The sequence below is a fragment of the Pleurodeles waltl genome, chromosome 3_1 (assembly GCF_031143425.1).
Source record: "Pleurodeles waltl isolate 20211129_DDA chromosome 3_1, aPleWal1.hap1.20221129, whole genome shotgun sequence".
In the NCBI taxonomy this organism is placed as follows: Eukaryota; Metazoa; Chordata; class Amphibia; order Caudata; family Salamandridae; genus Pleurodeles; species Pleurodeles waltl.
In genome coordinates, this window is record NC_090440.1 from 1,698,758,339 (window position 1) to 1,698,780,839 (window position 22,501).

A 22,501-nucleotide genomic window follows, 5' to 3' on the forward strand; every position below is an offset into this window, starting at 1 on the left:
CATGTTTCCCCAGCACTCTGGTGAAAAATTTGTGCCGTTCCAGTACCACATTAATTTGTGCACCAACATAGTTCTCCTACATCATCACAGACATGTCAAAACCATTGTCTGGTTCACCCTCCCCATGGCCAATGATGATTTCCTCTAAACTCTCAGAAACATTTCTCCCTTCTATTTCTAAATTATGTATTAATACAGCTTGTTTGAGAACTGCCGAAAATGTTTCTTCCATAATCGCAAGTAAGTATGAATCAAATATCTGCTTCCATCTTTTCCATGGCAAAACAGAATCGTGCTTATCTCAAAAGAAATGAGGAGGTTCAGACATATTAGGGCCTGCCATAATGTCTGAATATTTGAATTGTTAGTAACACTAGAAGTACTTTGGGCTAACAACCTACTTCCCCGTTATTCAAAAGGACCACAGTGTGCTGATCACTGAAACAAAGACAAGCAAAAAAATAATACGACATTTTCCATGGCTACTACCTCTTTAAGAAGAGTTAGTGAAATACAAGTGTTCACTCTTGAAGAACCTTTTTTTTCTAAGTGCACAAACAAAGTTGTACTAAGAACAAATCCAAAATTTCTACCAAAAGTAGTATCTCCTTTTCACATCAATCAAACAGTGGAATTGCCAGTCTTTTTTCCACAGACAGATTCTGTGGTAGAAAGAGCTCTTCAAACTTTAGATCTCAAAAGAGCTCTTATGTACTACATAGACAGAACTAAAGATTTTAGAAAAACAAAGCAGCTTTTTGTGGCTTTCCAACAACCACATACAGGCAATCCTATATCAAAACAAGGTTTAGCAAGATGCATTGCTAGATGTATACAAACATGTTCTATCAAAGCAAAGAGACAACTTTTGATCACTTCTAAGCACATTCTACAAGAAAGAAAGGTGCAACAATGGCTTTTTTAGGAAACATACCAATGGTTGATATCTGCAAAGCAGCTACATGGTCAACCCCTCATACATTTACAAAACACTACTATGTCGATGTGTTCTCACAGCAACAAGCCACTATAGGCCAAGCTGGCTTAACAACTTTTTTCCAAACAACCTCAACTCCTACAGGCTAGCCACTGCTCTTTGGGAGGACTAACTGCTTTGTAGTCTGTGCATAGCATGTGTATCTGCAGCTACACATGCCATTAAAAGGAAAATGTCACTTACCCAGTGTACATCTGTTCGTGGTATGTAGTGCTGCAGATTCACATGCACCCTCCCTCTTCCCTGGAAGCCTGTATTAGTTTCTAACATTTGTACGTATGTATATACATTTACATTTGCATGGACATCTCTTTATATTTATATACTCTATCACTCCTTACTTCACCCTCTGCGGGAAAACAATCCAACAATGAAGTCGATGCCCATGCGCAATGGAACCAAGAGGAGGAGTCACTCGATCCCATGACTCTGAAAAGACTTCTTAGAAGAAAAACAACTTGTAACACTCTGAGCCCAACACTAGATGTCAGGAAGGATATGCATAGCATGTGTATCTGCAGCTACACATGCCACCGAACATACATACATATATTTTAGATATATATATATCAAAAAATGAAATTCTGCCTCATTTATTGTCAGCAATTAATTAATATCAACGGTGTGCAGATCATTGATTAATCATAAAGGGGAGCGGATCACCGCTTGTTGCCGAGTGATTCATGTGTCAATAAATAGTTAAATGTCAATGGTGTACAGATCACTGATTAATATCAATGGTGAGCAGATCATCGCTTATTAGCGATTGGTGATCCACGTGTCAAGAAGTAATTAAATATCAATGATGTGCGAATCACTGATTAATATCAATGGTGTGCAGATCACCGTTTATTGCAGTGTGACCACGTATCAATCAATAATTAAATATTAATAGTGTGCGTATCACCGTTTTTTGCCAATGATTGTTATCCATCAAGCTATTGTTAGCGACAAACGTTCTTTCTTTTGACTTTCCTGTCTTCTGGGTACTGTGTTAATATCTTTGTTGCAGTCTATTAAAGCATTGAAGGCTTGGTAACTCAGTACTTTGATGGTAGGATGAACTGCGAAAAGTTATAGACTGATAAAATCTTCCCCAGATATGGACGCTGTTGCATCATTTTTAAAACCTGCAGTTGTCGGTTCAAGCACCGGTTGCCCATCTGTAAACCCTCTAGAAGTTTAGAAAGGTTTATATGGCTACCTTCTCCCTCTTAAATGTAGTTTTAATGTGTAGATGACAGATTTGGGATTAAGCGACTTTATGCCTGATAAATTAACCAGCAGCGGTTTCTCCCTTAGGGCGGTGGAGCATCACCCTCCCTCCCCCTGCTGACAGTACAGCAAGCATGAAAAAGAGAATGGTAATGAAGAAATTTCATTACCATTTTATTTTTCAGTTCAGTCGAGCTGAGTGGCAGTGCTGGGTGGGTCCATAGTTGCTGATTGGCAGTAGGGAGCACTGTTGCTGCTCCAGTTTAAACTGCGCATATCTTTTTGGCTAGCTGTCTTGCGACGGCCAGCATGACATACACATTTTAAACTTCTCCACTCAGCTGTCTTTAATAGCTGGGTGGAGAGAAGGCACAGGCTCCTGGTGCCTGAGGGAGAGTTGACGTAGCATGCTCCAGCCAATCCTGGTGCTTTGCTCATGCTGCTTAACATTATCAGCAGCATGAGAGCAGCACCAAGATTAGTTGGGGAAGCAGCTCCAAGACTCCTTGCTGCTTTGGAGGATCAGACTGCAGCAGGACCAAAGAGGAACACGGGGATGAGGTAGTGGGTAAGTTGTCTATTTTACTTTTTAATAAAACTGCTTTCATACTCACTTCCAGGCAGTGTGAGAAACTTGCACTGCCTTGGTTCGGCCTCAACTCCAGAGCTCTCAATTGTTGTCCATTCTAAACGCCGTTTAGAATGGACCACAATTGAAAGCTGTGTGGTTTCTCAGTGCCTGTGAGTCAAAGATTTTGCCCTACAGTTTTATAATGTAAGAGGGCGCTACTGAAAATAACACAATAGTCAAGTGACAAACCCCCAAACCATCCATCTGTAGAGGTGCCAGGCTGTGTAACTCTGGGATACTTCCCAGAGTTAAGAAACAATGGAGGAGAAAGCTTAGTACCTGTTTCTTAGGTTGTATAAATTACTCTTTTTTATATTTTTGCAGCTCTGAAGAAGGCCTTTGCTGCTGATCCTCTTGTGCAAAAGTTGGCCCAGGAAGACTTTGTGATGCTCAATGTGGTGGTGAGTGTTCACTCTGAGAAGCATAAAATATTTAAATGTTTCTGAGTTAAAAGTGTATAAAGAGCATTCCTTAGGCTACAAAAGAATCACCCAACTACAAAGGGACATGTCTTGGGAACAGTTTTAATTACAGATTAATTAGTAAGCTAAACTACCTGAGTTTCACAACAGGAAAAGAAACTTAAATACTTAATACATGTAGCATTTATCTGACAAATGTATTTGGGAACTTTTTCAGCTGCGCCTTGCAGTTGCTTAGCACAGCGATGTTCTGGTGCCAAGATGGTAGCTGGTTCCAAAGTGCTGCTCCTTTCACATCCAGGCTCTTCCTCCAAAGTCAAATTGGATTTGTTGCTCCCGCTTCTTTGTGTCTCAACAAACTGAAAGGCCTTTTTAAGGTAGATAAAGGTTCCAGATAGTGCTCAGTATCGAGTAATTCATGATTTGTTTAGAATCTGCAACTATAAGTAATGAAATACTATTGCCTTTCCAGTATTCCTACACTTGTGTACTTTATGAACCTGCAACAAATGAGACATTACCACAGAAATAGGGTGTAGTAACTTCAATGCCCCCATTAATTCCCACTTTCTGATAGATACTTCTTCCTGCAGATTCCTCACCTTCAGGTCTTTAGATCTCCAGCCTCTCTAAACTGACTACAGAGAATTTCTCAAATGTTGGAGTTTGTGCAAGGGTTTAATTCTCACCAAAGACAATTCAGGGAGCCCCAGCAAAAAAATATTACTCGAGCAGTATAGGGGCAAAGGTAAAGGTAGCGGCCGCAGCACCCAACAGTCAGCCTCCTGTTCCCATGCCCCACCTGGGAAGCAGCACTAGTTCACCCTTATTAGACCATCTGAACCCAGTTGGACAGACCAGAAAGGCCATATCTTTAGACCAGTGGTGTTGCATGGCCTGCAGTAGGTCTCTATTTGAGATTCACATTTTTAGCTTGACACCTTTTTCTAATGGTGCCTTTTCACATAGTGTTCTACTAACAAAAGAAATGTGCTGCACACACATTTATTTGTGATAGGCATCGCCCTTTAGTATGCAAATTCAGCCCATGAATGAAGAATCAGTATTTGATGCCCTTGTTTTCTCTTTCTATGCTCGTTGGGAGATGACCCATTTTTGCTAGACAAACCACAGTAGCGGTTCTGCACCATGTCACAGTGTGATAGGGAGAGTTTTTAGTTATATAAACAGTGTCCATGCTACAATCATTGAAAGGAGCACTTCACCCTAAATTATGACGGCACCACAGTAAACTGTGACTCTGATAAAGTCCTTCTGACTCCGATATCCATTCTTCAGGGGAAGATAAAAAATAACCTCTACACTTAGACCGGATTCCTGACACCTATGATCAAGGTATATGGAGTTAGACTATCCCAACCAATCTGGCATAAGGGTACTCCCGCTATGCTCTCTTTAGTATAGCATTCGATGCAGATAGGAGTGAGCCAACTTTAGTAACAATAAACATAGTGAAATTATTTATATAGTATACCATTCTAATAATGCTGATTACAGTAATGTCTCATCTTTCTAATAATAGCAACTCATGCTTTCTTTGCAAGAATACAATCATTCCAATAAATGTTTGAAAATGCATTTTTGTATCTTTCTTGTAATTACCTTGGGCATGCAAGAGTGACAAAACAAAAGGGTAACATCTGTTCCACAGATTCCTTGGGGATCAGTGTGTCATGTTCAAGGTTAGCAATAACATCTATTACCCTGGTCAGTTTAAGGGTTTGGTTGTGGTACTGTGAGCTAGCCAAAGCAAATCAACAATTACTGATTACATAGGCAGACTAAGGGCCTTGTTACGACCTTGATGGAGGGGTTTCCTCCATCACAAATGTGACGGATATCTCATACGCAATATTACGATCTCCACTGAATGTAATGGGATCATAATACGGCAGACTGGATATCTGTCACATTTGTGATTTAGGAAACCCCTCCATCCAGGTCATAATAAGGCCCTAAGACTCTATGTTGTAAAGTTCTTGCTTTTATATACAGAGTTCTACAAATCCTGTAGGAACTGTATAACAGTGGGCCCTTCAAATTGTATAGAGGAGATACAACCTACCCTTCTAACTGACCTCTACCCATACCCCTCCTCAAAAATCCCTTCAGTTGGAAGACCATCTCCACATCTTGCAGCAGGAAGGAACAGTGGAGTTGGTGTCAAAGCAGGAAATTGGGCAGGGGTGATACTCTCTACTTCTTGGTTGTAAAGGAGAATGGTGGCCTTTGTCTGATTCTGGACCTCAGGGTCTTTAAACTCTCTCTTCTGCAATAAAAAGTTCACAATGCTATCCCTGACTCAAGTTGTTTCAGCAGTGGAAGCAGGAGCCTGGATAGTTCCCTTTGACTTGCAGGACATGTATTTCCACATTTCTATCAAAGAGTCTCACAGTAGGTGCCTGCAATTTTTGGTATGGCCCACTTGCTAGCAGTTAGTGGTCCTCCTCTTTGAATTGACATCAGCAGCTTGTGTCCTCACAAACGTAATGGCAGTGTTGGCGGGTCATCTCAGGAGGAGAATCTAGTATTCCCATACCTGAAGGTCTGGCTGTTTAAAGGCAAGTTGTTGCAGATGGTGTTGCACTCTTTGCAGTTTGCTACATCCATGCTATTCAAGCTGTGCTTTTCTATCAACATTCCTGAATTTCACCTAGAGCCCTCTCCACACTTCCTGTTCATAGGCACAGTTCTGGATACAACATTGCTCTGGGCCTTCTGTCTTTCATAGAGAAGCCAGGACATTTGGGATATCATTTTGATGTTTTCGGAGGGGACTCAGATTATAGTCCTGATTGTCCTCTGCATGTTAGGTTTGCTGGATTCCTGCATCCTCCTGGTCAACAAGCATGTTGGCACATAAGAACTATCCAGTGGTGCCTCTGCAGACAGTGGTTGCAGCACAGGGGAGATCTGTCAGACACCATTGTGATCTCTCAGACACTGCAGCAGATCTGGCTTGGTAGTCAGTGGAGGAAAACCTATTGTTTGGGGTGTGCTTTCACCCTCCGGCAGCTGTGGCCTCTTCTTTAGGGTGGGATGTACATCAGGAGAAAATGGAGATCAGAGAACGCCAGAGATATCCAGAGCAGCAAGTACTTCACATCAACCGGCTCAAGAGAGGAAGATTCTGCTTGTGCTCAATGCCTTCCTCTCCTTCAGTCTGCAGTCAGTCCAGATCTTGACCAACAATTTGACATAGTATGTCAACAAAAAGGGATGAGTAGGGTGTCATATTTGTCAGGAAGGATTTAAGCTCTGGACTTGGTCATCCAAGCATGGGATTTTGGCTTCACTGAAAGGTGTGCAAAACATCTTTGCCATGTTGAGCGTTCTTCAGGTGGATTTGTTTGCCACAGTTCTGCACCCTCCAGTATCTGCTACATCGAGCCTTCGGGGGCACGTTTTGGTTAATGCAAAATATTCCACTTCACTACATTTTTCCACACATACCCTTAATTTCTCAGTTATTGAGGAAGATTCGTCAGGACCAGGCCCAAGTAATTCTCATTGTCCCAGATTGGCTGAGGAGAGCAGTATGCAGACCTCGTGAACCTCTCCCTATGTCCCCCATCTATCTTCATCTCAAGAGTAGACCTCTTCTCCTAGTTGGAGGGACAGGCCCTGCACTCCAATCTCCAGAGCTTCCATCTTCATGCCTGGAGACTGAGCTGGAACACCCACAATGGGACCTTAATTTGTTTTAGACATTCTTGGTGGGTTCTGCATTCGAACTACTTCATAGTTGCCAGTCGAGGTATTTAATGTTGAAAACTATTTTTCAGGTTGTGCTCACCTTGGTGAGTCACGTAAGTGGTGTGAAAGCAGGAGCGTCCGCCCCCGTTTACATGTGTTCTTTTCTGACAACTGTGTCCTCTGACCTAGAGCTGCCTCCCCCCCCAAAAGATGCTTGTCTGCTTTCCATCTAGAGCCAATCAATTATCCGTGACTCTTTATAACTCCCTCGCCCCACCTCACTAAGGAGGAGAGGATTCATAGGTTGGATTCCAGGAGCAGCAGGAAAGGCAAATATGTGCAGGAGAGAACCCTATGTAGGTGGATCATCTTATGTTTCAAAATGTGCTATGCTCTTGCACATAAGGAAGCACTGGAGGGCATTCAAGCCAATTCCACTAGAGCAGTGATTCTTAATAGTTTAACTTCTGTGGATCCCCATTTAATCATTATTGTAATCAGGTGACCCCCACTGAATCATCATTAGAATCTAGGGACCCCCAGTGAATCATTATCTGGGGACCCCGACTTATGCAATTTTGAAGATCTGAGCTGCAAAACACTACACAAAATTTCAGAAACAAACATCAAACAAATACACAAATGATGAAATATTTTATATCAGTCCCAAAAAATAAATGTTTTAATGGGAAGTTTGGAACTTTGCTAAATTCATCTAAGGCCACCTATCGTCCATACTATATTTTGATTGATGTACTTGCACTATTCCCAAGAAACAATCTGAGGATACCAACGCAATTTCTAGCCTCCAAGTTCTTCACATTCACAGAATGTTTTAAAATGTTCAATTTTGCTACCTTATTTATATACACTTTATTAATCTGTTAACATTATTTTTTTTTCTGTGCAGTCGTAGACCTCCTGAATAGGTCTAGGATTCAGAGTTGAGAAGGTATGGCCATTTTACTTGTTCGGTTCTCTGGGATTTCATTGTCTGACCATCTTTCCAGATGGCCCACCAAGTTTGGGTACATTTTAGCAATCTGTTCAAGAGATGAGAAATCGACAGATAGAAGCATCCATCAGAATTAGAAGTTACTTACCTTTGGTAGCAATCATTATGGTGGGCACTCTACCTGCAGATTTGTCACCGATTCCATCCACACAGCAGTCTTGAAGGATACTCAAGATGTAAGGATTTCTTTTTTTAATGGTACTAAATAAGTTGCACTGTACCTACTTAGAACTGAGGTTACTTTCACTCTGTTCACCTCACAGGCACAGAATATGGGAAACTGACATCACAGTGGGCACTTTATGACTCCAGTGTCATCACTGTAGTGTTGTTTCCAGCACCAATGCTGAGGCAGCATCCACTAAAGGAAACGTTTTCAGATCCTTTCAGGCACCTAGAACATTCAGAAGGTGAGGAATTTGCAAGTACATAGAGTATCCATAAGAAAGATTGTTTCTCAAGGTAAGTAACTTTTTCTTCTGGGGACACCCTCTGTGGAAAAGACACACTACTGTACTGTAGTATTACTATCAATGAATGAATCTTAAATAAAATTCATAAGCAAGATCATTGTTCGAGAACAAAGTTCTTTTCAGCTGAACGACATAGGAGCTCCTGGACATCCAGCAAGATGTCTGGCAAAATAAAACCTCTAAGCACAGGTAGTTATAGCCTCATCCAGCAATAGACATTTACTCAACAGTTCAGTTTCAGGCAGGGTGAACAGATTTGCATTTATTATATGAGTACCCACTCCTTCCTGGTACATTGATAACATTTGTTAAACAGTGCACTCTTCCAACCCCAGTGCAACCTTGAGAAGCACCTGCAAATGCCAGAACGAGAACATCACAACTCACTTGCTAGTCTTCACGTCTTCCCACGCCATCCGGCTTTGAGCTCTGCAACATAATCTCAATTTTTAGCCACTAAAGCTCACGCGTGTACTAGTGCTGTAGCAATGCATTTATGTGAAATAGGGAAAAAGGAGTCAGTTTAGTTATTTGCATTTGCGGCATAAACATTGCAGCATCCCAAACCTATGAGCGGGAGTACCAGGTTGGTATTCATGGCCCCCCCTAGATCAAGGGCATTATGGAGTACACTTCTTAATATACAAATTGGTTGAGATTTCAGTAAGTAATCACCTCATATGCCATGCACAGATCGTCCTAGATTCCTGAATTGATTTAGAACAGATTTTAGGAATGTTTCATCACAGGTTACTGGAACGGGATAGAGATTCTAGCTGTGAGTTATCAGACTCCAGGCTAGTGCTTAATGGGTATTAGAATGAGTGTTGGTGCCCAAACTCTGCTCAGAAATCCGCGGCCAGTAGTTTTAAACATCGATCTGCTGAACACCAAGCTTGTAAATTCTTGAATTGAGATCATGACTCTTCCATCCACTATCTAACAGTAGCATCATAAATAATGAAAGATGCCAGTGCTGAGGTGTGATAAATATAAGTTTGTTATTCACAAAGGAAGATCCCATCCAACTGTCTCCTAGATCTCCTCACAGCTTCTCCATCTGACATCGACATTCTGTATGACATGTATCTCATTCCATTCCATTACAAGGAATGTAACAAACACGAAGGAAAGGAGCAATACAGTTCTACATGACAAATACTTCAGCATATAAACATGTAGTAAACCAAAAGATTAAGAGAAGAAATATTACTTAACATGCAACATCATTTGGCATAGTCCTTCAAATACTCAGGCACTGTACTGCTCTGAAAGTTTTCTTTGTTATTACACTTTTCTTAATTCCTCCTTCCCCATAATTTAGAATAATTATCTTCCCTTTGTACAAAACAACTCTGTTGAGGTTCCATATTCGATGGTCCTGAGTTTTGACTGCAATGTCACAGCTTTTAATGACCTGTATGGGGTTGGAGAATCTATTACATGCATCCTTTCCTACCAGATATTTTTTAAGGTTTTCCAATACAACAATAGCCAATACAATAATCCTGGAGCATCACAACCCATTCCCACTGTGATGGAGTAGTAAATGTGGAGTCAGCGGGCATCCTAAGTACAACTCCTGGAGGTTTCAGGTTTCCTGAATACCTCGACGATCAATCTCCATGTCAGCAGCGACACCAGTTTCCTCCGAAACAGACCACAGATACACCGTCGGGGCCCCATATGTCCTCAGGCCTGGAGGCTCTCGGCAATTCCGCTGCATATAGTTCCAACTGAGTCTTACAATGCACCATGTCTGAGATCCATGCTTTCTGCCTCCCCAGTGTAACGCCGCCCTCTTCTTTACCAACAAGAGTGCCACTCCCGGAAAGCGGCGGCAGGCATGTTGTAAAGTCTTTACCAGCCCCAACAAGCACACCAAAAGGTTACATGCCAGGGTCTCCGAAACCCTGTTTGTGAGTCTCCGCAACCTGTGACCAGTACTGCAGAACGGCAGGACAGGACCAGGCTAAGAGCAGGAAGTCGGAATCAACAACCCACAGCGCCCACAAGTATCAGCACCATAATTACAAAGTTTAACAGGAGTATAATACGTCTGATGTAGGAATTTGAAATGTTTGATCCTTAAATGTTAGCATTTGCAGCTGTGTGCAGCAATATTTCCAGTGCGCGCTATAAATTGGTTGTGCAAATATCACATTCCTCTCATCTTGCGCCTTAGTAGTAGCCTGCGAGCGGTCTGCCAGGGCTGCAGTGTATAAATGAATGATGCGGTGCTCTCGCGTAGCACTGGTAAGCAAGATCTGAAGTGCCGCCCGGGCTGGGGGTTCATCAGGGATATGTAGATACAATGTGCGTAAAGCAGCGCGAAGGCGATATATATGAACCTCAGTTGGGGAGGCAGCCTGAGATGTCATGACATGCTCCAGATCTATAACCTTGCCATCGGGGAATAAATCCCTCCGATGCGTGGCAGCCCGCTGCCGAAAGTACCCAGAGAGCCCCGTTCTCCATAGAGCGACAGCCTCCCCGGCCTCCCGGCTACTCCCTGCCCAGTGTTGCTTTCTGTGCGTGGTAAGCCCACGCGCATGGAGGGCCGCATGGCTGAGGGTGGGAGTGGGTACACATCACCATGCTCAGCTACCACACGAGGTATTAAGTCATTTGCCGCATATACCAACAGTGTGCCAAGTGAGCATGTGCACACAAATAACACACATGGAAGTCAGGTACATCTAACCCACCACTGGAGTATGGGAAAGTGAGATCCTCCCAACGGACACGTGGCTGCTTGCCCACCCACACCATCTGAGTCACAAGCGCAAGCAGTGTCCTAAAAAAACATGCCAGCAATGCAATGGGAACCTTCACAAACAGGAGTTTAGGCAGAACGGACATCCTAAGAACCGCCACTCTGTCAACCAACGACAGCGGCAGGGAGGTCCACCTGGCAACCTGGTCCTCCAATGTGGACATGGCCACACCAGAGTTCATCATAACCACCAAATCTGGATCTCTAATTTCCCACACACCCAAATATTTAACCGGGTTGGTGTCCCATATTAGCAGTTAATCAGTCGGACACTGTTGAATCCATGGCGTGATCAGAATTATTACTGATTTCGACCATTTAATAGTAAACCCAAAATAATACTCAAACTGGACATATTCTCTAATCACCAAAGACAGGTGCATTTGGGGGTCTTCAACAAAGGAGACCAAATTGTACGCATAGAGGGATAAGTTATTCGGTCTCAAGCTAAATTGCAATGCCGATGCAGCATGCCTCTGTCTGACAATACATGCCAAGGGCTTAAGAGTGATGGCAAATAACAAGGGCGAGAGTGGGCATCCCTGTCGTGTGCCACTGCCGATGAGAAGCCTGTCAGAAGTATGGCCATGAATTTGCACTCTGGCCAGTATATAATAGGCGGATCCAGCGCACAAAGCCCTCGGGAATGCCCATGCAGAGAGAATGGTGAACATATACTCCAGGCTATAGAATCAAAGGCCTCAGCGGCGTCTAGGAGAACAACCGCTGCCGCCATAGTGGAATCAATTTGATGTAGCAGGGCAAAAATTGTGCGCAAGTTGTGCGCCATAGACCGAGAAACGATAAAACCAGACTGGTCAGGCAGGACCAGTTTAGTCATTAAGGATTGAGTCGGAAAGGCAGACTTTTGGCCAAGATTTACTGTCAATGTTAACTTAACAAAGGCTGATAGGAGTCACAGTGCTCTGGTGCCCTATCCGGTTTCAGTTGCGTTATCAGGGCTTCCCGAAGGGTGTCCAGCAGTAGCTGTTCCTGAGAGGCCTCCTTGTAGAAGGCATGCAAATGCAGCGCAAGGAGTTCAGCATATTCCTTGTATAATTCCCCATTAAGGCCATCAAGGCTTGGTGCCTTACCATTTGGAAGGGAGCTCTTGGCATCTTTAACATCCTCTACAGTGATAGCTTGCAATAGATACTCCCTCCAGCCTGATGACAGCCAGGCCAGGGCCACATCTTCAAGATATGCGTTAATTTCAGCAAACACGGCAGTCTTGTGAGACCCTTATAAATTAGCATAATAGTCTAGAAAGACAGACAATACTGCAGGCATGTTAACGCGTGCCTGCCCATCTGCATCGACTATTTTCACAATATGATCTACACATTTTGGGGCATGTAATTTTGCAGCCAAGCAATGACCAGGCCTGGCCCCCCTCCCCATAGGCCCGAGCCACAGTCTATTTAGACAAGAACTGCGCCTCCTGGGCTACTAGATCCTCAAATAATGACAAGCGTTCTAGAATAGTCGACAGAGCAGCCAAGCAGGGCTGGCTTTCATATGCCCACCCTAGGGAATGGAGCTCAGGGTCTGTTTTGTGTAATTGAGTACAAATCATCTTCAACATCCCGCTTGTTTGTGGATGCATATCCCCTTTATAGTAGCCTTAAACGCCTCCCACAACGTTGCCCTCATAGACACAGTACCAGTGCTCGCTGCAAAGTAGTCAACAAGTGCGCAGCGGACACCTTCCCGAAAGACCACAGCCAAAAAATGGTGTCGCTCGGAATCGACAGGCAAATGGAGGAGCAAGCGCACCCGGCAGAGCCAGACGCAACAATACCGGCGTGTGGTCTGACTGTTTTTGGCATATGTTTTCCTCCGCCCAGGAGAATACCTCCACTGAGGTTAGCCAATAGTTTAGCTGAGACCATGTATTATGTACCATTGACGTAAATGTGCCCTCCGCTTCGGAGAGTGTGTTATTCTTGAGGCACCTCACAGTTCCTCGTGATCTGAGTCAACAGCTGAACGGTCGCTTCTAGGGTGAGAGGGATTTGATGAAGTCCTTTGCCACTTTTGGAGACATGAAAATACGTTGTTTCCCTTGTAAGGGACCCAAAGGCGAGCCAGATATAACATAGCATAGGAAATGTTCACTTTTAGCAAGTCTTTTTACAGGTAGGAATTTCCTATGGGCTGTCTGGACTGCCATCATGAAATCTGTGTAGAATGCAATTTTATTAACCTTGGTAGATTATTTCCTGTTTTTCAAGTGTCAGCCGGAGTACCACATCCCGTTCTTGTTAATTTAACAGCTTTGCTAAAATAGGGTGCGGAGATGCCGCAGGTGGCAGCCTTGCAATGAGGGAACGATGCACCCGCTCCAAAACCAAACGTCTGGATAGATTGTCTGCGCCAAAGATGGAAGTCAGCATGGTTTCAGCGTAAGCCTCCATTTTGCCTGTGTCAGTTTGATTTGGGCACCCCAATAATGCGCAGATTGTTGCGGCGCGAGTGCGCCTTTAAGTCCTCAATGCTCACCTGAATTACCACCAGGACTTTTTCCATATTGAGACATTTGGCACTGACCCAGTGTAGCTCATCTTCTACCTTAGATAGCTGGTGTTCAGCTTCAGTGACACAGAGCGGAATGCTTATCAAGCAGTGCAGAGAAATGGTCCATGCAAATATTTAAAGTGTCAGTCTTTTTGACATTAGATTGGAGGCTATTATTCATCACCAAGAGCGCAGACTCCAGCGTGGATGTCTCGGAGTTCGCTGCACGCTCCTGGTCTAGAGGGACCTCTTTTGTCAGTCTACTGGAGCTAAGAGCATCAAAGTTGAGCCATGCTTGGGCCTTATCGGTCTTCCTCATGTCGAGGTACGTTCTGGCATGCACAGCTCCAGCAGCACACCCACACACCCCACTTACACAGCACTGCAAGCTTTTAAACTGCACCCTCTGGGGTTAGGTCAGGTATTGTATGCTACCAACCATACCCATGCTGTAGCCGCAAGTACCATGAACAGGCCTTGTGTAGAGTATCAGTTGTACAGGCCAGCACATAGTAAAGAGATAAATACCCGGTCAAGGTGGTGCACTACATCCTCTGAGTTGGCCCCAGACATCAGGCCAAAGTCACACAAACCAGCACTCCAAAGATAAAAAAAAAAATAGGATGTCTGCACAGACCCAGATATTATCCTCAGACGCGGGCCAACCGGCAACAGTCAATAGCACACTCGTGGCACACAGCCAGCAGGCACTGCGGCAGTCAGGCACCGTGGGGGATGGCCTAGCGGGCCCAATCACCCAAAGGGGTAAGTCAGCAGTGCACCTGCCCCGACCTCCATACAGCATTCTAGGTGGCCGCACTGCGAAGTGGGAATTTACACACGGCAGGCTCATCCACTGTCCAATCAGGCTGCAGCTCCTCATGTGGCAAGCACAGTCTGCTGCCTCCACGGGCAAGGCACTTTCATTCCGGAGCTCCCGTCAGTCTATCTCCGCTCTGACACCTCAATAGCGGATCGTTGCAGGAGGAGCAGCTATCGCCCGGCCGACAGGCCACAGCCGACACGTTGCACTAGGCTACCGGACATAGCTGCAGCTCCAGTCCCCGCAGACTCCGCCACCCCCTCTCTCGTTTCAGCTGGCGGAAGATGCGAGTCAGCGGGTCCACAACGACCTCATGGCAGCAGCGCCGGCACATCTCTCAATAGGCAGCCCCCGACTGGCCCACTGCCCAACGGTGCCACCAGGTGCAGTCATCTCTGCTCATTGATAGCACAGGCCACAATATCTGTAGGCCCAAGCTCAGCTGGCCCCCACCAATGGCACACAGCGCTGCACAGGGGCCACACTGGGGCAATCAGGAGCTCACTGCCCCCAAGGTAGGCAATTCAAGCAGGGTAGGTAGACAGATGGCCGGAAAGTTGACAGTGTTGCCAACTGGCAGAGCTACACTGGAGTGCGGCCATCTTGCAGTGGGCTCTCTGCCCCCCACCTCCTTTCCTACCAGATTTGTAATCATTACCCAGTCACATACCAATACCTTAGTTTTCTATACCGCCTTTCTTTTATCAAAATATTTATTCCTGTTTTTAATCTTTTCCTCCTCTTTTACGCACCAGTCCTTTTTGACAGTGTCTCTCTCCAAGCCAGAGTCTTGCTCATTGACCCATGAAGGGTCTATAATAGTGTTGGGGTACCTACCCACAAACAATTCAAAATGGGGTTTTGCCCATTGTGCTCTGAGGTATAATTCTGTAAAATTCCTTTTCACCTCATTTCTCCAATACAAGGAATTAACTTTGGCAAATGTTGTAGTTTCCTTATTTAATCTTTCCACCATTCCATTTGTCTGAGGGTGGCAAAAAGCAAATTATTTTATTTTATTCCACATTCCTCAAGAAATTCTTCCATCTCCTTGGTAAACACACACTCCCTTTGCATTATTTAAATATGTTTCCATTATCCGCTGGAACACAGACGCTACAGACACTAGTCCGAAAGGTAACCTGGCATATCTGAACATCCCAAAGGGAGTTACAAAGGCAGTCATGTGCTTAGACGCCTCCTCTAACTCAACCTGATGGTAGGCTTAAGTGAGGTCTATTGTGCTAAAGACCTTTTCCCCACCTACCAACAACACCTATTCCAAAATATTTTGGAGAGGATATTTATTCACTACAACATTTTTACTGAGAAGTTTAACACATAACCACAGACTACCATTCGACATCCTAGCTGCAACTACTGGTGCAAGCCATTCTGTTTCTTCAGCTTCCGCAATAATCCCATCAGCTTTTAGTTTTTCAATTTCCACTTTCATGTTGTCTCTGATAGCTACAGGAACATTCCTTACATCACAACATATGGATTTTGCACCTGGAATCCAACATATTTTGTGTTTGTACCCTCACAAACATCCTAGACCATATCTGAAAATGTCAAGAAAATCTTTGTTTCCTCCAATGATTCCCCATCAGGTGGATGTACACCCACCTTGTTTAGATTTACCTTATCTTTAATTCAGATTGGTGGATCACTATTATGGTCTAACATCATTACTAGAACACATTGATGGAGCCAACTAATTATGCTGTTCCCTTTCTTGGATACATACATTTTCCACTAAACGTTGCTTGTACTCAATTAAACCACAGTAGTACACATGCAATTTGATAGGTTCACCTCCATATCCACAACGCTTCATATCAGGTTTAGGTAATGTGACCACGCCCTCCAGTTTGTCACGATAAAACCTATCCAAAATAATTGTGTTCTTTGTGCGTGAACTTTAGTACTTTCCGCTTCCACCAATATTGTGTCAACAGAGTAGACTTTAATTTATCCCCTACTTGCAAAACAAGTTGACCACATTCAAAGTCAGTATTGTTGCTTTCCTGATCATCATCCACTTCTATCTCTGTGACCTTTTGTTTTGTTTTTTTCCATCTTGTATACCACCGCGAAGTGACCCTGCTGTCTGCATATCACACAAGTAGCTTTAAGGGCAGGACACATTTTATCATTTGCAAGACGACGTGTTTTGTCACACCTGTAACACTTCTGTACAGTAACTTTTCTTCTCTCATTTCCATAGTCCGTGGTATTCAATCTATCCCTCAGTATAGAAGTCCAGTAAAGGAGAGACCCTCATAATATTCTTACATTTGTATAGATACTAGAACGCACATGGTAATTGCTAGTCTGCCCGTATTCTGTGTTGTATTGTCAGGTTACTATGTTTAGTATTGGAATGTGAACAGCTGAGTTGTCAAAGGGACTCTATTAACAATATGTAAAAAGATACTTCTGTAGACAATGTAAAGGCACATTCTGATCATCTAACTGTAGCCACCTAACCCTGAAATGTGCAGATATAGAATATACACCTCAACTGTGGGTGCCAGTAACAGGGACGTCCAATCACAGGGAAAAAGAGTTACTGTGGAATGCATACAGATTTACGGTTTTCAGTAGAGGGAAGACACATCAAAATGCTTTACTGTTAAGCTAGACCTTAAAATCCTATAAGCAGTTCTCGTTCTAATCACCTTTCATCTCTGGTCCCACAGCATCCCATCCCTGACACCAACTTGGCACCCGATGGCCAGTACGTCCCAAGGATCATGTTTATTGGTGAGTTTCTTCTCAGTACTTAAATTATCTGTTTGAGCCACACCTTTGATGTCTATAACCAAGCTGAGATACCCCCATGCACATCACAGGTTTCATCTACTATGGGATGGTGCCCATTTGTGGAGGCCGCAATTACTGAGCTCATTCTACCTTGCAAGTATAACTCTCTCGCCACACGTTCTCCTCTATGCCAAACCACCAGGACTGCTGGCAGATCTTCACTCCTGTTGGCAGTCCAAGAATGGAGAGACCGATGACCGACTAATAATGTACTCTATATCCTGCATGCAATATGTCTGGTCATTAGGTAGTGTTACTAATACAGGAGTACCCATACAAGATATCAACCAGTGGCAAATTAATTATGAAAAACTGCCATGTTTTCAGTAAAATTAATCCATAAAGAAAACAGCACATTGGTGAATGAAAAGGCTCTGGTGGCTACAAACACAAGACTAAACCATCTTTTCTAGACTATTCCACCCCATGGACGTAATTTAAGAGTTGCCAGGGGTCGCATTTGCGACCCCTGGCTTACACATTGCTACCCCTAGCACTCCCTTGGCGACCCCTGTCCTCAGAGGTGGCATATTCAGTGCCAGGGTGGCAGATCGTCCTTCAGTTAGGGCTCCTCTATTTATTTTCTGTCATTTTGGTATCACACTAATAGTGAATAATGATATATTATTCACTATCGGTGTAATAATAATGGAGTACAATTAGCTGGAATATCCCTTTCCATGCAAGCTGAGGTATGTAAAAAAAAAAGAAATTAACCTTTCAAATGTATGTTGTGTGCGTGCTTGCAGGTGCAAGTGTGTTTATGTCAGAGGGAGTGTGTGTAAGTGTGAATTTGTGTGTATGTGTAAGTATGAGTGTGTAAGTGAATGTGGAGGTCAAAGGGTGTATGATGTCACTTCTGCTACCCCTGGCACTTCAGTGAATTTAGGTTATGTTCTACCCACTATTAACTCTACCTCCTAGCCCTTCACTTCCGTAGCATTAATTCAACACGATCATAATAACACAAGGGCTGTAGCTGCTTGCAGTCATGTGTTCCAGAAATATACCATCATCAGGGGCAGAAGGGCAGCTTGATAAACATGGTTGGGAATTCTCGGTCTCATTATTCTCATTTCCCTTTCTTCACATTTGTCTCTTTCTCTTGAAGATCCATCACTGACTGTTCGCACCGACATCGCAGGCAGATATGGAAACAGACTCTACGCTTACGAGTCTGAAGACATCCCAGAATGTAAGTCAAGTCTGGTGGATCATTCTTTGAATTAATTGGGCGGTCCCCCAAAAAGGCATGTGCTAGAAAAGCTACAGCTATGAATGCCTCAGTAACAGTGACGTGAGCACCATTCGTAATATCCTTATTTGGAATAAGGCATTTATAAACCAGTTTTAATTTATTTGATGAAGCGCTTTTACTCCAAACCACTGAGTTACATACCACTCGCAGTGCCACAAAGTTGGATTGCAAAATGAGAGCAAGATCCCTGAAGCTTTGTCTGCGGACTACAAACAGGCTTATTCTACCAAAGATTTGTAATGAACTTCCATGAACTTGCTATATACTTGATTGTGCCAAGGAGTCAATTCACAAGCTGTTCAGAAAAGATTACTTTTTTTTTTCTTCAATAGGTGGTTTGACAGCATAGGTGTTGACGGCTAGTGTGTGCCTTGTCATGGCTTTAAAGACTGATCAGTGTCTACCGCCTATTGAGCTTCAGTGTTTTCTGGGCACAGGAAGAAATCAGTTTGGAGCCCTCCAATGGATGCACTGTGTGTAAAGGAGTGCTCTGAATATCATTAAGGTGCTTGCAGAGAAATAGCTTCAGGACCATGGAGATAGAGTGTCAAAACTTGCTTCTGGTTACAAGCCTGGCTTTCACCTTTTGGGCTACTTATAGGTAAGGAAAAGTAGGGATTGGTGCAGTTAGAGCAGGAGTTTCTGGTGGATCCTTCTTCTGCTGCTCGTGAAGTTACTTTAGCAGGAATGAAGTGGAGAAAGCATCAGTGGGTTACGGTATCGCTTGGATGTACTGATCTGGCCCGAGTAGTGATCCTACTGCCACTATCATGTGAGGGTGAATACTTGGCTTTGAACTTTGGTGTTGGAGGCTTATAGACTACAAATAGGTTTGGTCGGTAGGGAGTTTGGCGTTATTTTGAGCAGTTAGGAAAAATTGGTTGTTTTGCAGCAAACTTATGTTAGGAAACTCATAGAAATTGTTAATTCCGTGGCAGACGGGCAAATGTATAGAGCCTGTCTCTGGCTGTGAAAATTGGTAATAAGTCAGTTGAGTGTGTTACAGGCACGGGAGTCATCCAAGTGTTCATGGGTGCGCCACTGGTCTTGAGGAAAGCAGACGTTGGAGAATATGGGTGATCCCGGAGAACCATGCAGGTGTTTGAATGAGACCTCACAGTGGCTGGACAGGAAGGGGTTTGGCTTCTTTTACTGGGGTCAGTCAGACAGAAAGGTGATGAACAAGGTAACCTCTGCTACTTTGGAAAGAGAAACCAAGTGTATTCTCTGCTGTTTAAAGCTGCTCTGGGATGTGTTGGCATACTGAGTGAACTGCCAGCAAGTTATGGGAGAGGTTCAGGGTTCGCTTTCATTGCGTCATTAACATAGTCACTGAGCACATACAGAAGACAACTGGCCTGCAGTTTAGATCCTCTCATCAGCTCTTACTAAAACAATCCACACATGTATACTTTTATAATTCAAAAACACGAGAGCAATGAAACATGAAATTGTGAGGCAAACAGCATTGAGGCGTCAGTTTTCATTATGTCTATTTTTCGTGCAGTGATCACCAGCATGAGAAAGGCGAAAGTTCTTCTCCACACCGAACTCTGAAGTGCCAGCATCCCTGTGTAACCCACCACCTGCCAGCAAGATCCACACTACTCAAGCGCTAGGAAGAGACGCATGAGAAACAGCCCATGAAGCGAGTCGATATAAAAACCAGCTACTTATCCCCTGCAAAAATAACTGTTGCTGAAGCACAACTTTGGCATAGTTTCTTTACTGGTGTTTCTTTGTAGACTGGACCTTCTCTTCACTCCTGCTCCACCTCATGCCTGCTCAATAAAAATAAAAGTACACCCATCACCCTATGGCCGTGCTGCAGTGTACAAACCCAACACCGAAACACTGACATCTTGTTCGAGTTTGGACTTCTCTTGGCACCCTGGAGTTCCTGGACACATTCACATGCATCTGGTCTTTTTGTAGGCGTAAATGTAATCTTCTACGGCTCTTTCATACAGACGCCATCCTTGGCAGAGGGTCAAACGCAAACTACTCTGGTAGCAGTCGTACAGATATTCCCCCCTCTTAGAAAAACATTGTAAATAAACCACACTGGGCAAGTGGTCACAGAGACACCCCATTTGGCAGGAGATGTACTCACATAACAATTAGCAAAGATTATAAATATATCACGGGGGGTGGTCAAACAGTCAATACCTTAGCCAGGGGGGATGCCACGATTTGTACTGACAGCAGTTGAACAGAGAGCAATCACCCACGGCTGGGTTATCACACACGACCTCCAGGCAACGGTCACATACACAGGAAGGCAGGCTGTTTAATAAGTGTGTGACCTCTTTCCACCTCTGTATCTAATATTCTTTTTTAGTCCAGAGTTGCCCAAACTTTGCTTCTTTCTGTGCTGGTCTTTAGTCGAAGGTGATCTGCGTTCCAACCAACCTTACACAAGCAACGCTGCCCACTGACTCTAAATCCCATTCAAGGAATCTGCCACCAAATGTGATATATGAATTTTTTTGCTACTTTTACATATTTCAGAAAAATAAAGGTAATAAACAACTCTGCTCAGTCAGCCTCCTCAATCTGCAATCAGTTATGTTGAAAAATTCTGGTAATAAAGTTTCATTACAGAGGTTTTTCTTGAATGCTTGGAATATTTAACCAATCAAAAACTGGTAAACTGTGCCCAAATTAAGATATTTCTACACATCAGCTTAAAGATCCTACAAGGTAGGAGTGCTCTGTTTACAAAACCGCAACAGAGTGTCTAAAGGAGAACTAATACTGGTAGAAAGAGCACATAGTGCTGATATAGGCTCCAAATCTCAGATACTCAGGGCCTTGTGCTCATAGTTTTCAATCAGTTAAAACAAATCACGTATCAGACCTATTCTGGCTAGCACTCATACTTACATTAAAGTGTGTCATTGTGCCTCCTTTAACCAAAAGCGAGACAAAATACACATCAATAAAAGGGTTGATTTACAAAACAATTTATGCATTCATGAGTTGGGGGAAAAAAAGGTAGGTGGGAAACTATACCTGGTCGTAGCAACTTTAAGAAACGTCAATCAAAAAATAATGATTTCCCGTACCTTCAAGCAACATCTGATTTTGGGCACACTTGGTAAACCTTGCCACGCTGCATCATTTGCCTACATGGTCTAAACTGTTTTATATATTTGCCCAAGGAACATTACATCAGCCTTTACAATACATCCTGAATAGACCTACACCATTTAAGGCTCTTTAATGACAAAGCCAGGGATGGTGAATCCATGTGCTTCAGTCTGCCTGGTTCATGCAAGACTTACCACTGGAGAATCTCTAATATGGAACACAACAGATGGAGCGCAGGCCAATTTGTTACTGGATACTTGAATGAGTTCAAACAAATGCAAATGTAGGGGAATGTGTCGAGAATTAGATCTATATTCTTTACACAAGTATTACAACAAGAAATCAAAAATTACAAAGTACCTACCTCCATAATTTATCAGAAAAAGGAGTGTTTTTCCCTAAACACAACTAGTTACAAGCATTTACAATGCAATAGGTCTCGCTTCTGCTTGAGTTAGAGCTACTGGCATTGTAAATTCTTAACACACACTTTAATTTTTTCCAGACTGGACATCGCTGTAGAGTTGTAAACGCTTGGATCGTTTTATGCAACACTGAATAATTTGTATTGAGATGAAGGGCTGCAAGTAGAAACAAGCTACAGGTTACAAGAATGATCGCTACAAATGTTAAAGGGGTATAAGGTAAAAAAAAAAAACTAAAAAAAAAGTAGGGCAACGGAATGTCATGCAGTCTTATGCAAGTTACAAGAATTATCGCCACATACAATACAGG

General features: G+C 43.4%; 1 protein-coding gene across 1 annotated transcript in view; it reads left to right on the forward strand.

Annotated features, from left to right (window-relative positions):
- LOC138285516 (anterior gradient protein 2-like) overlaps positions 1-21,206 on the forward strand; it is a 51,678-nt gene extending 30,472 nt beyond the window's left edge. Inside the window, exons 5-8 of the mRNA XM_069225529.1 lie at positions 3,168-3,244; positions 17,292-17,355; positions 18,527-18,610; positions 20,181-21,206. Coding sequence (XP_069081630.1) covers positions 3,168-3,244; positions 17,292-17,355; positions 18,527-18,610; positions 20,181-20,230 — 275 coding nt within the window. The 3' untranslated portion in view covers positions 20,231-21,206. The remainder of the gene's footprint in view (positions 1-3,167; positions 3,245-17,291; positions 17,356-18,526; positions 18,611-20,180) is intronic.
- The last annotated feature ends 1,295 nt before the right edge of the window (positions 21,207-22,501 follow it).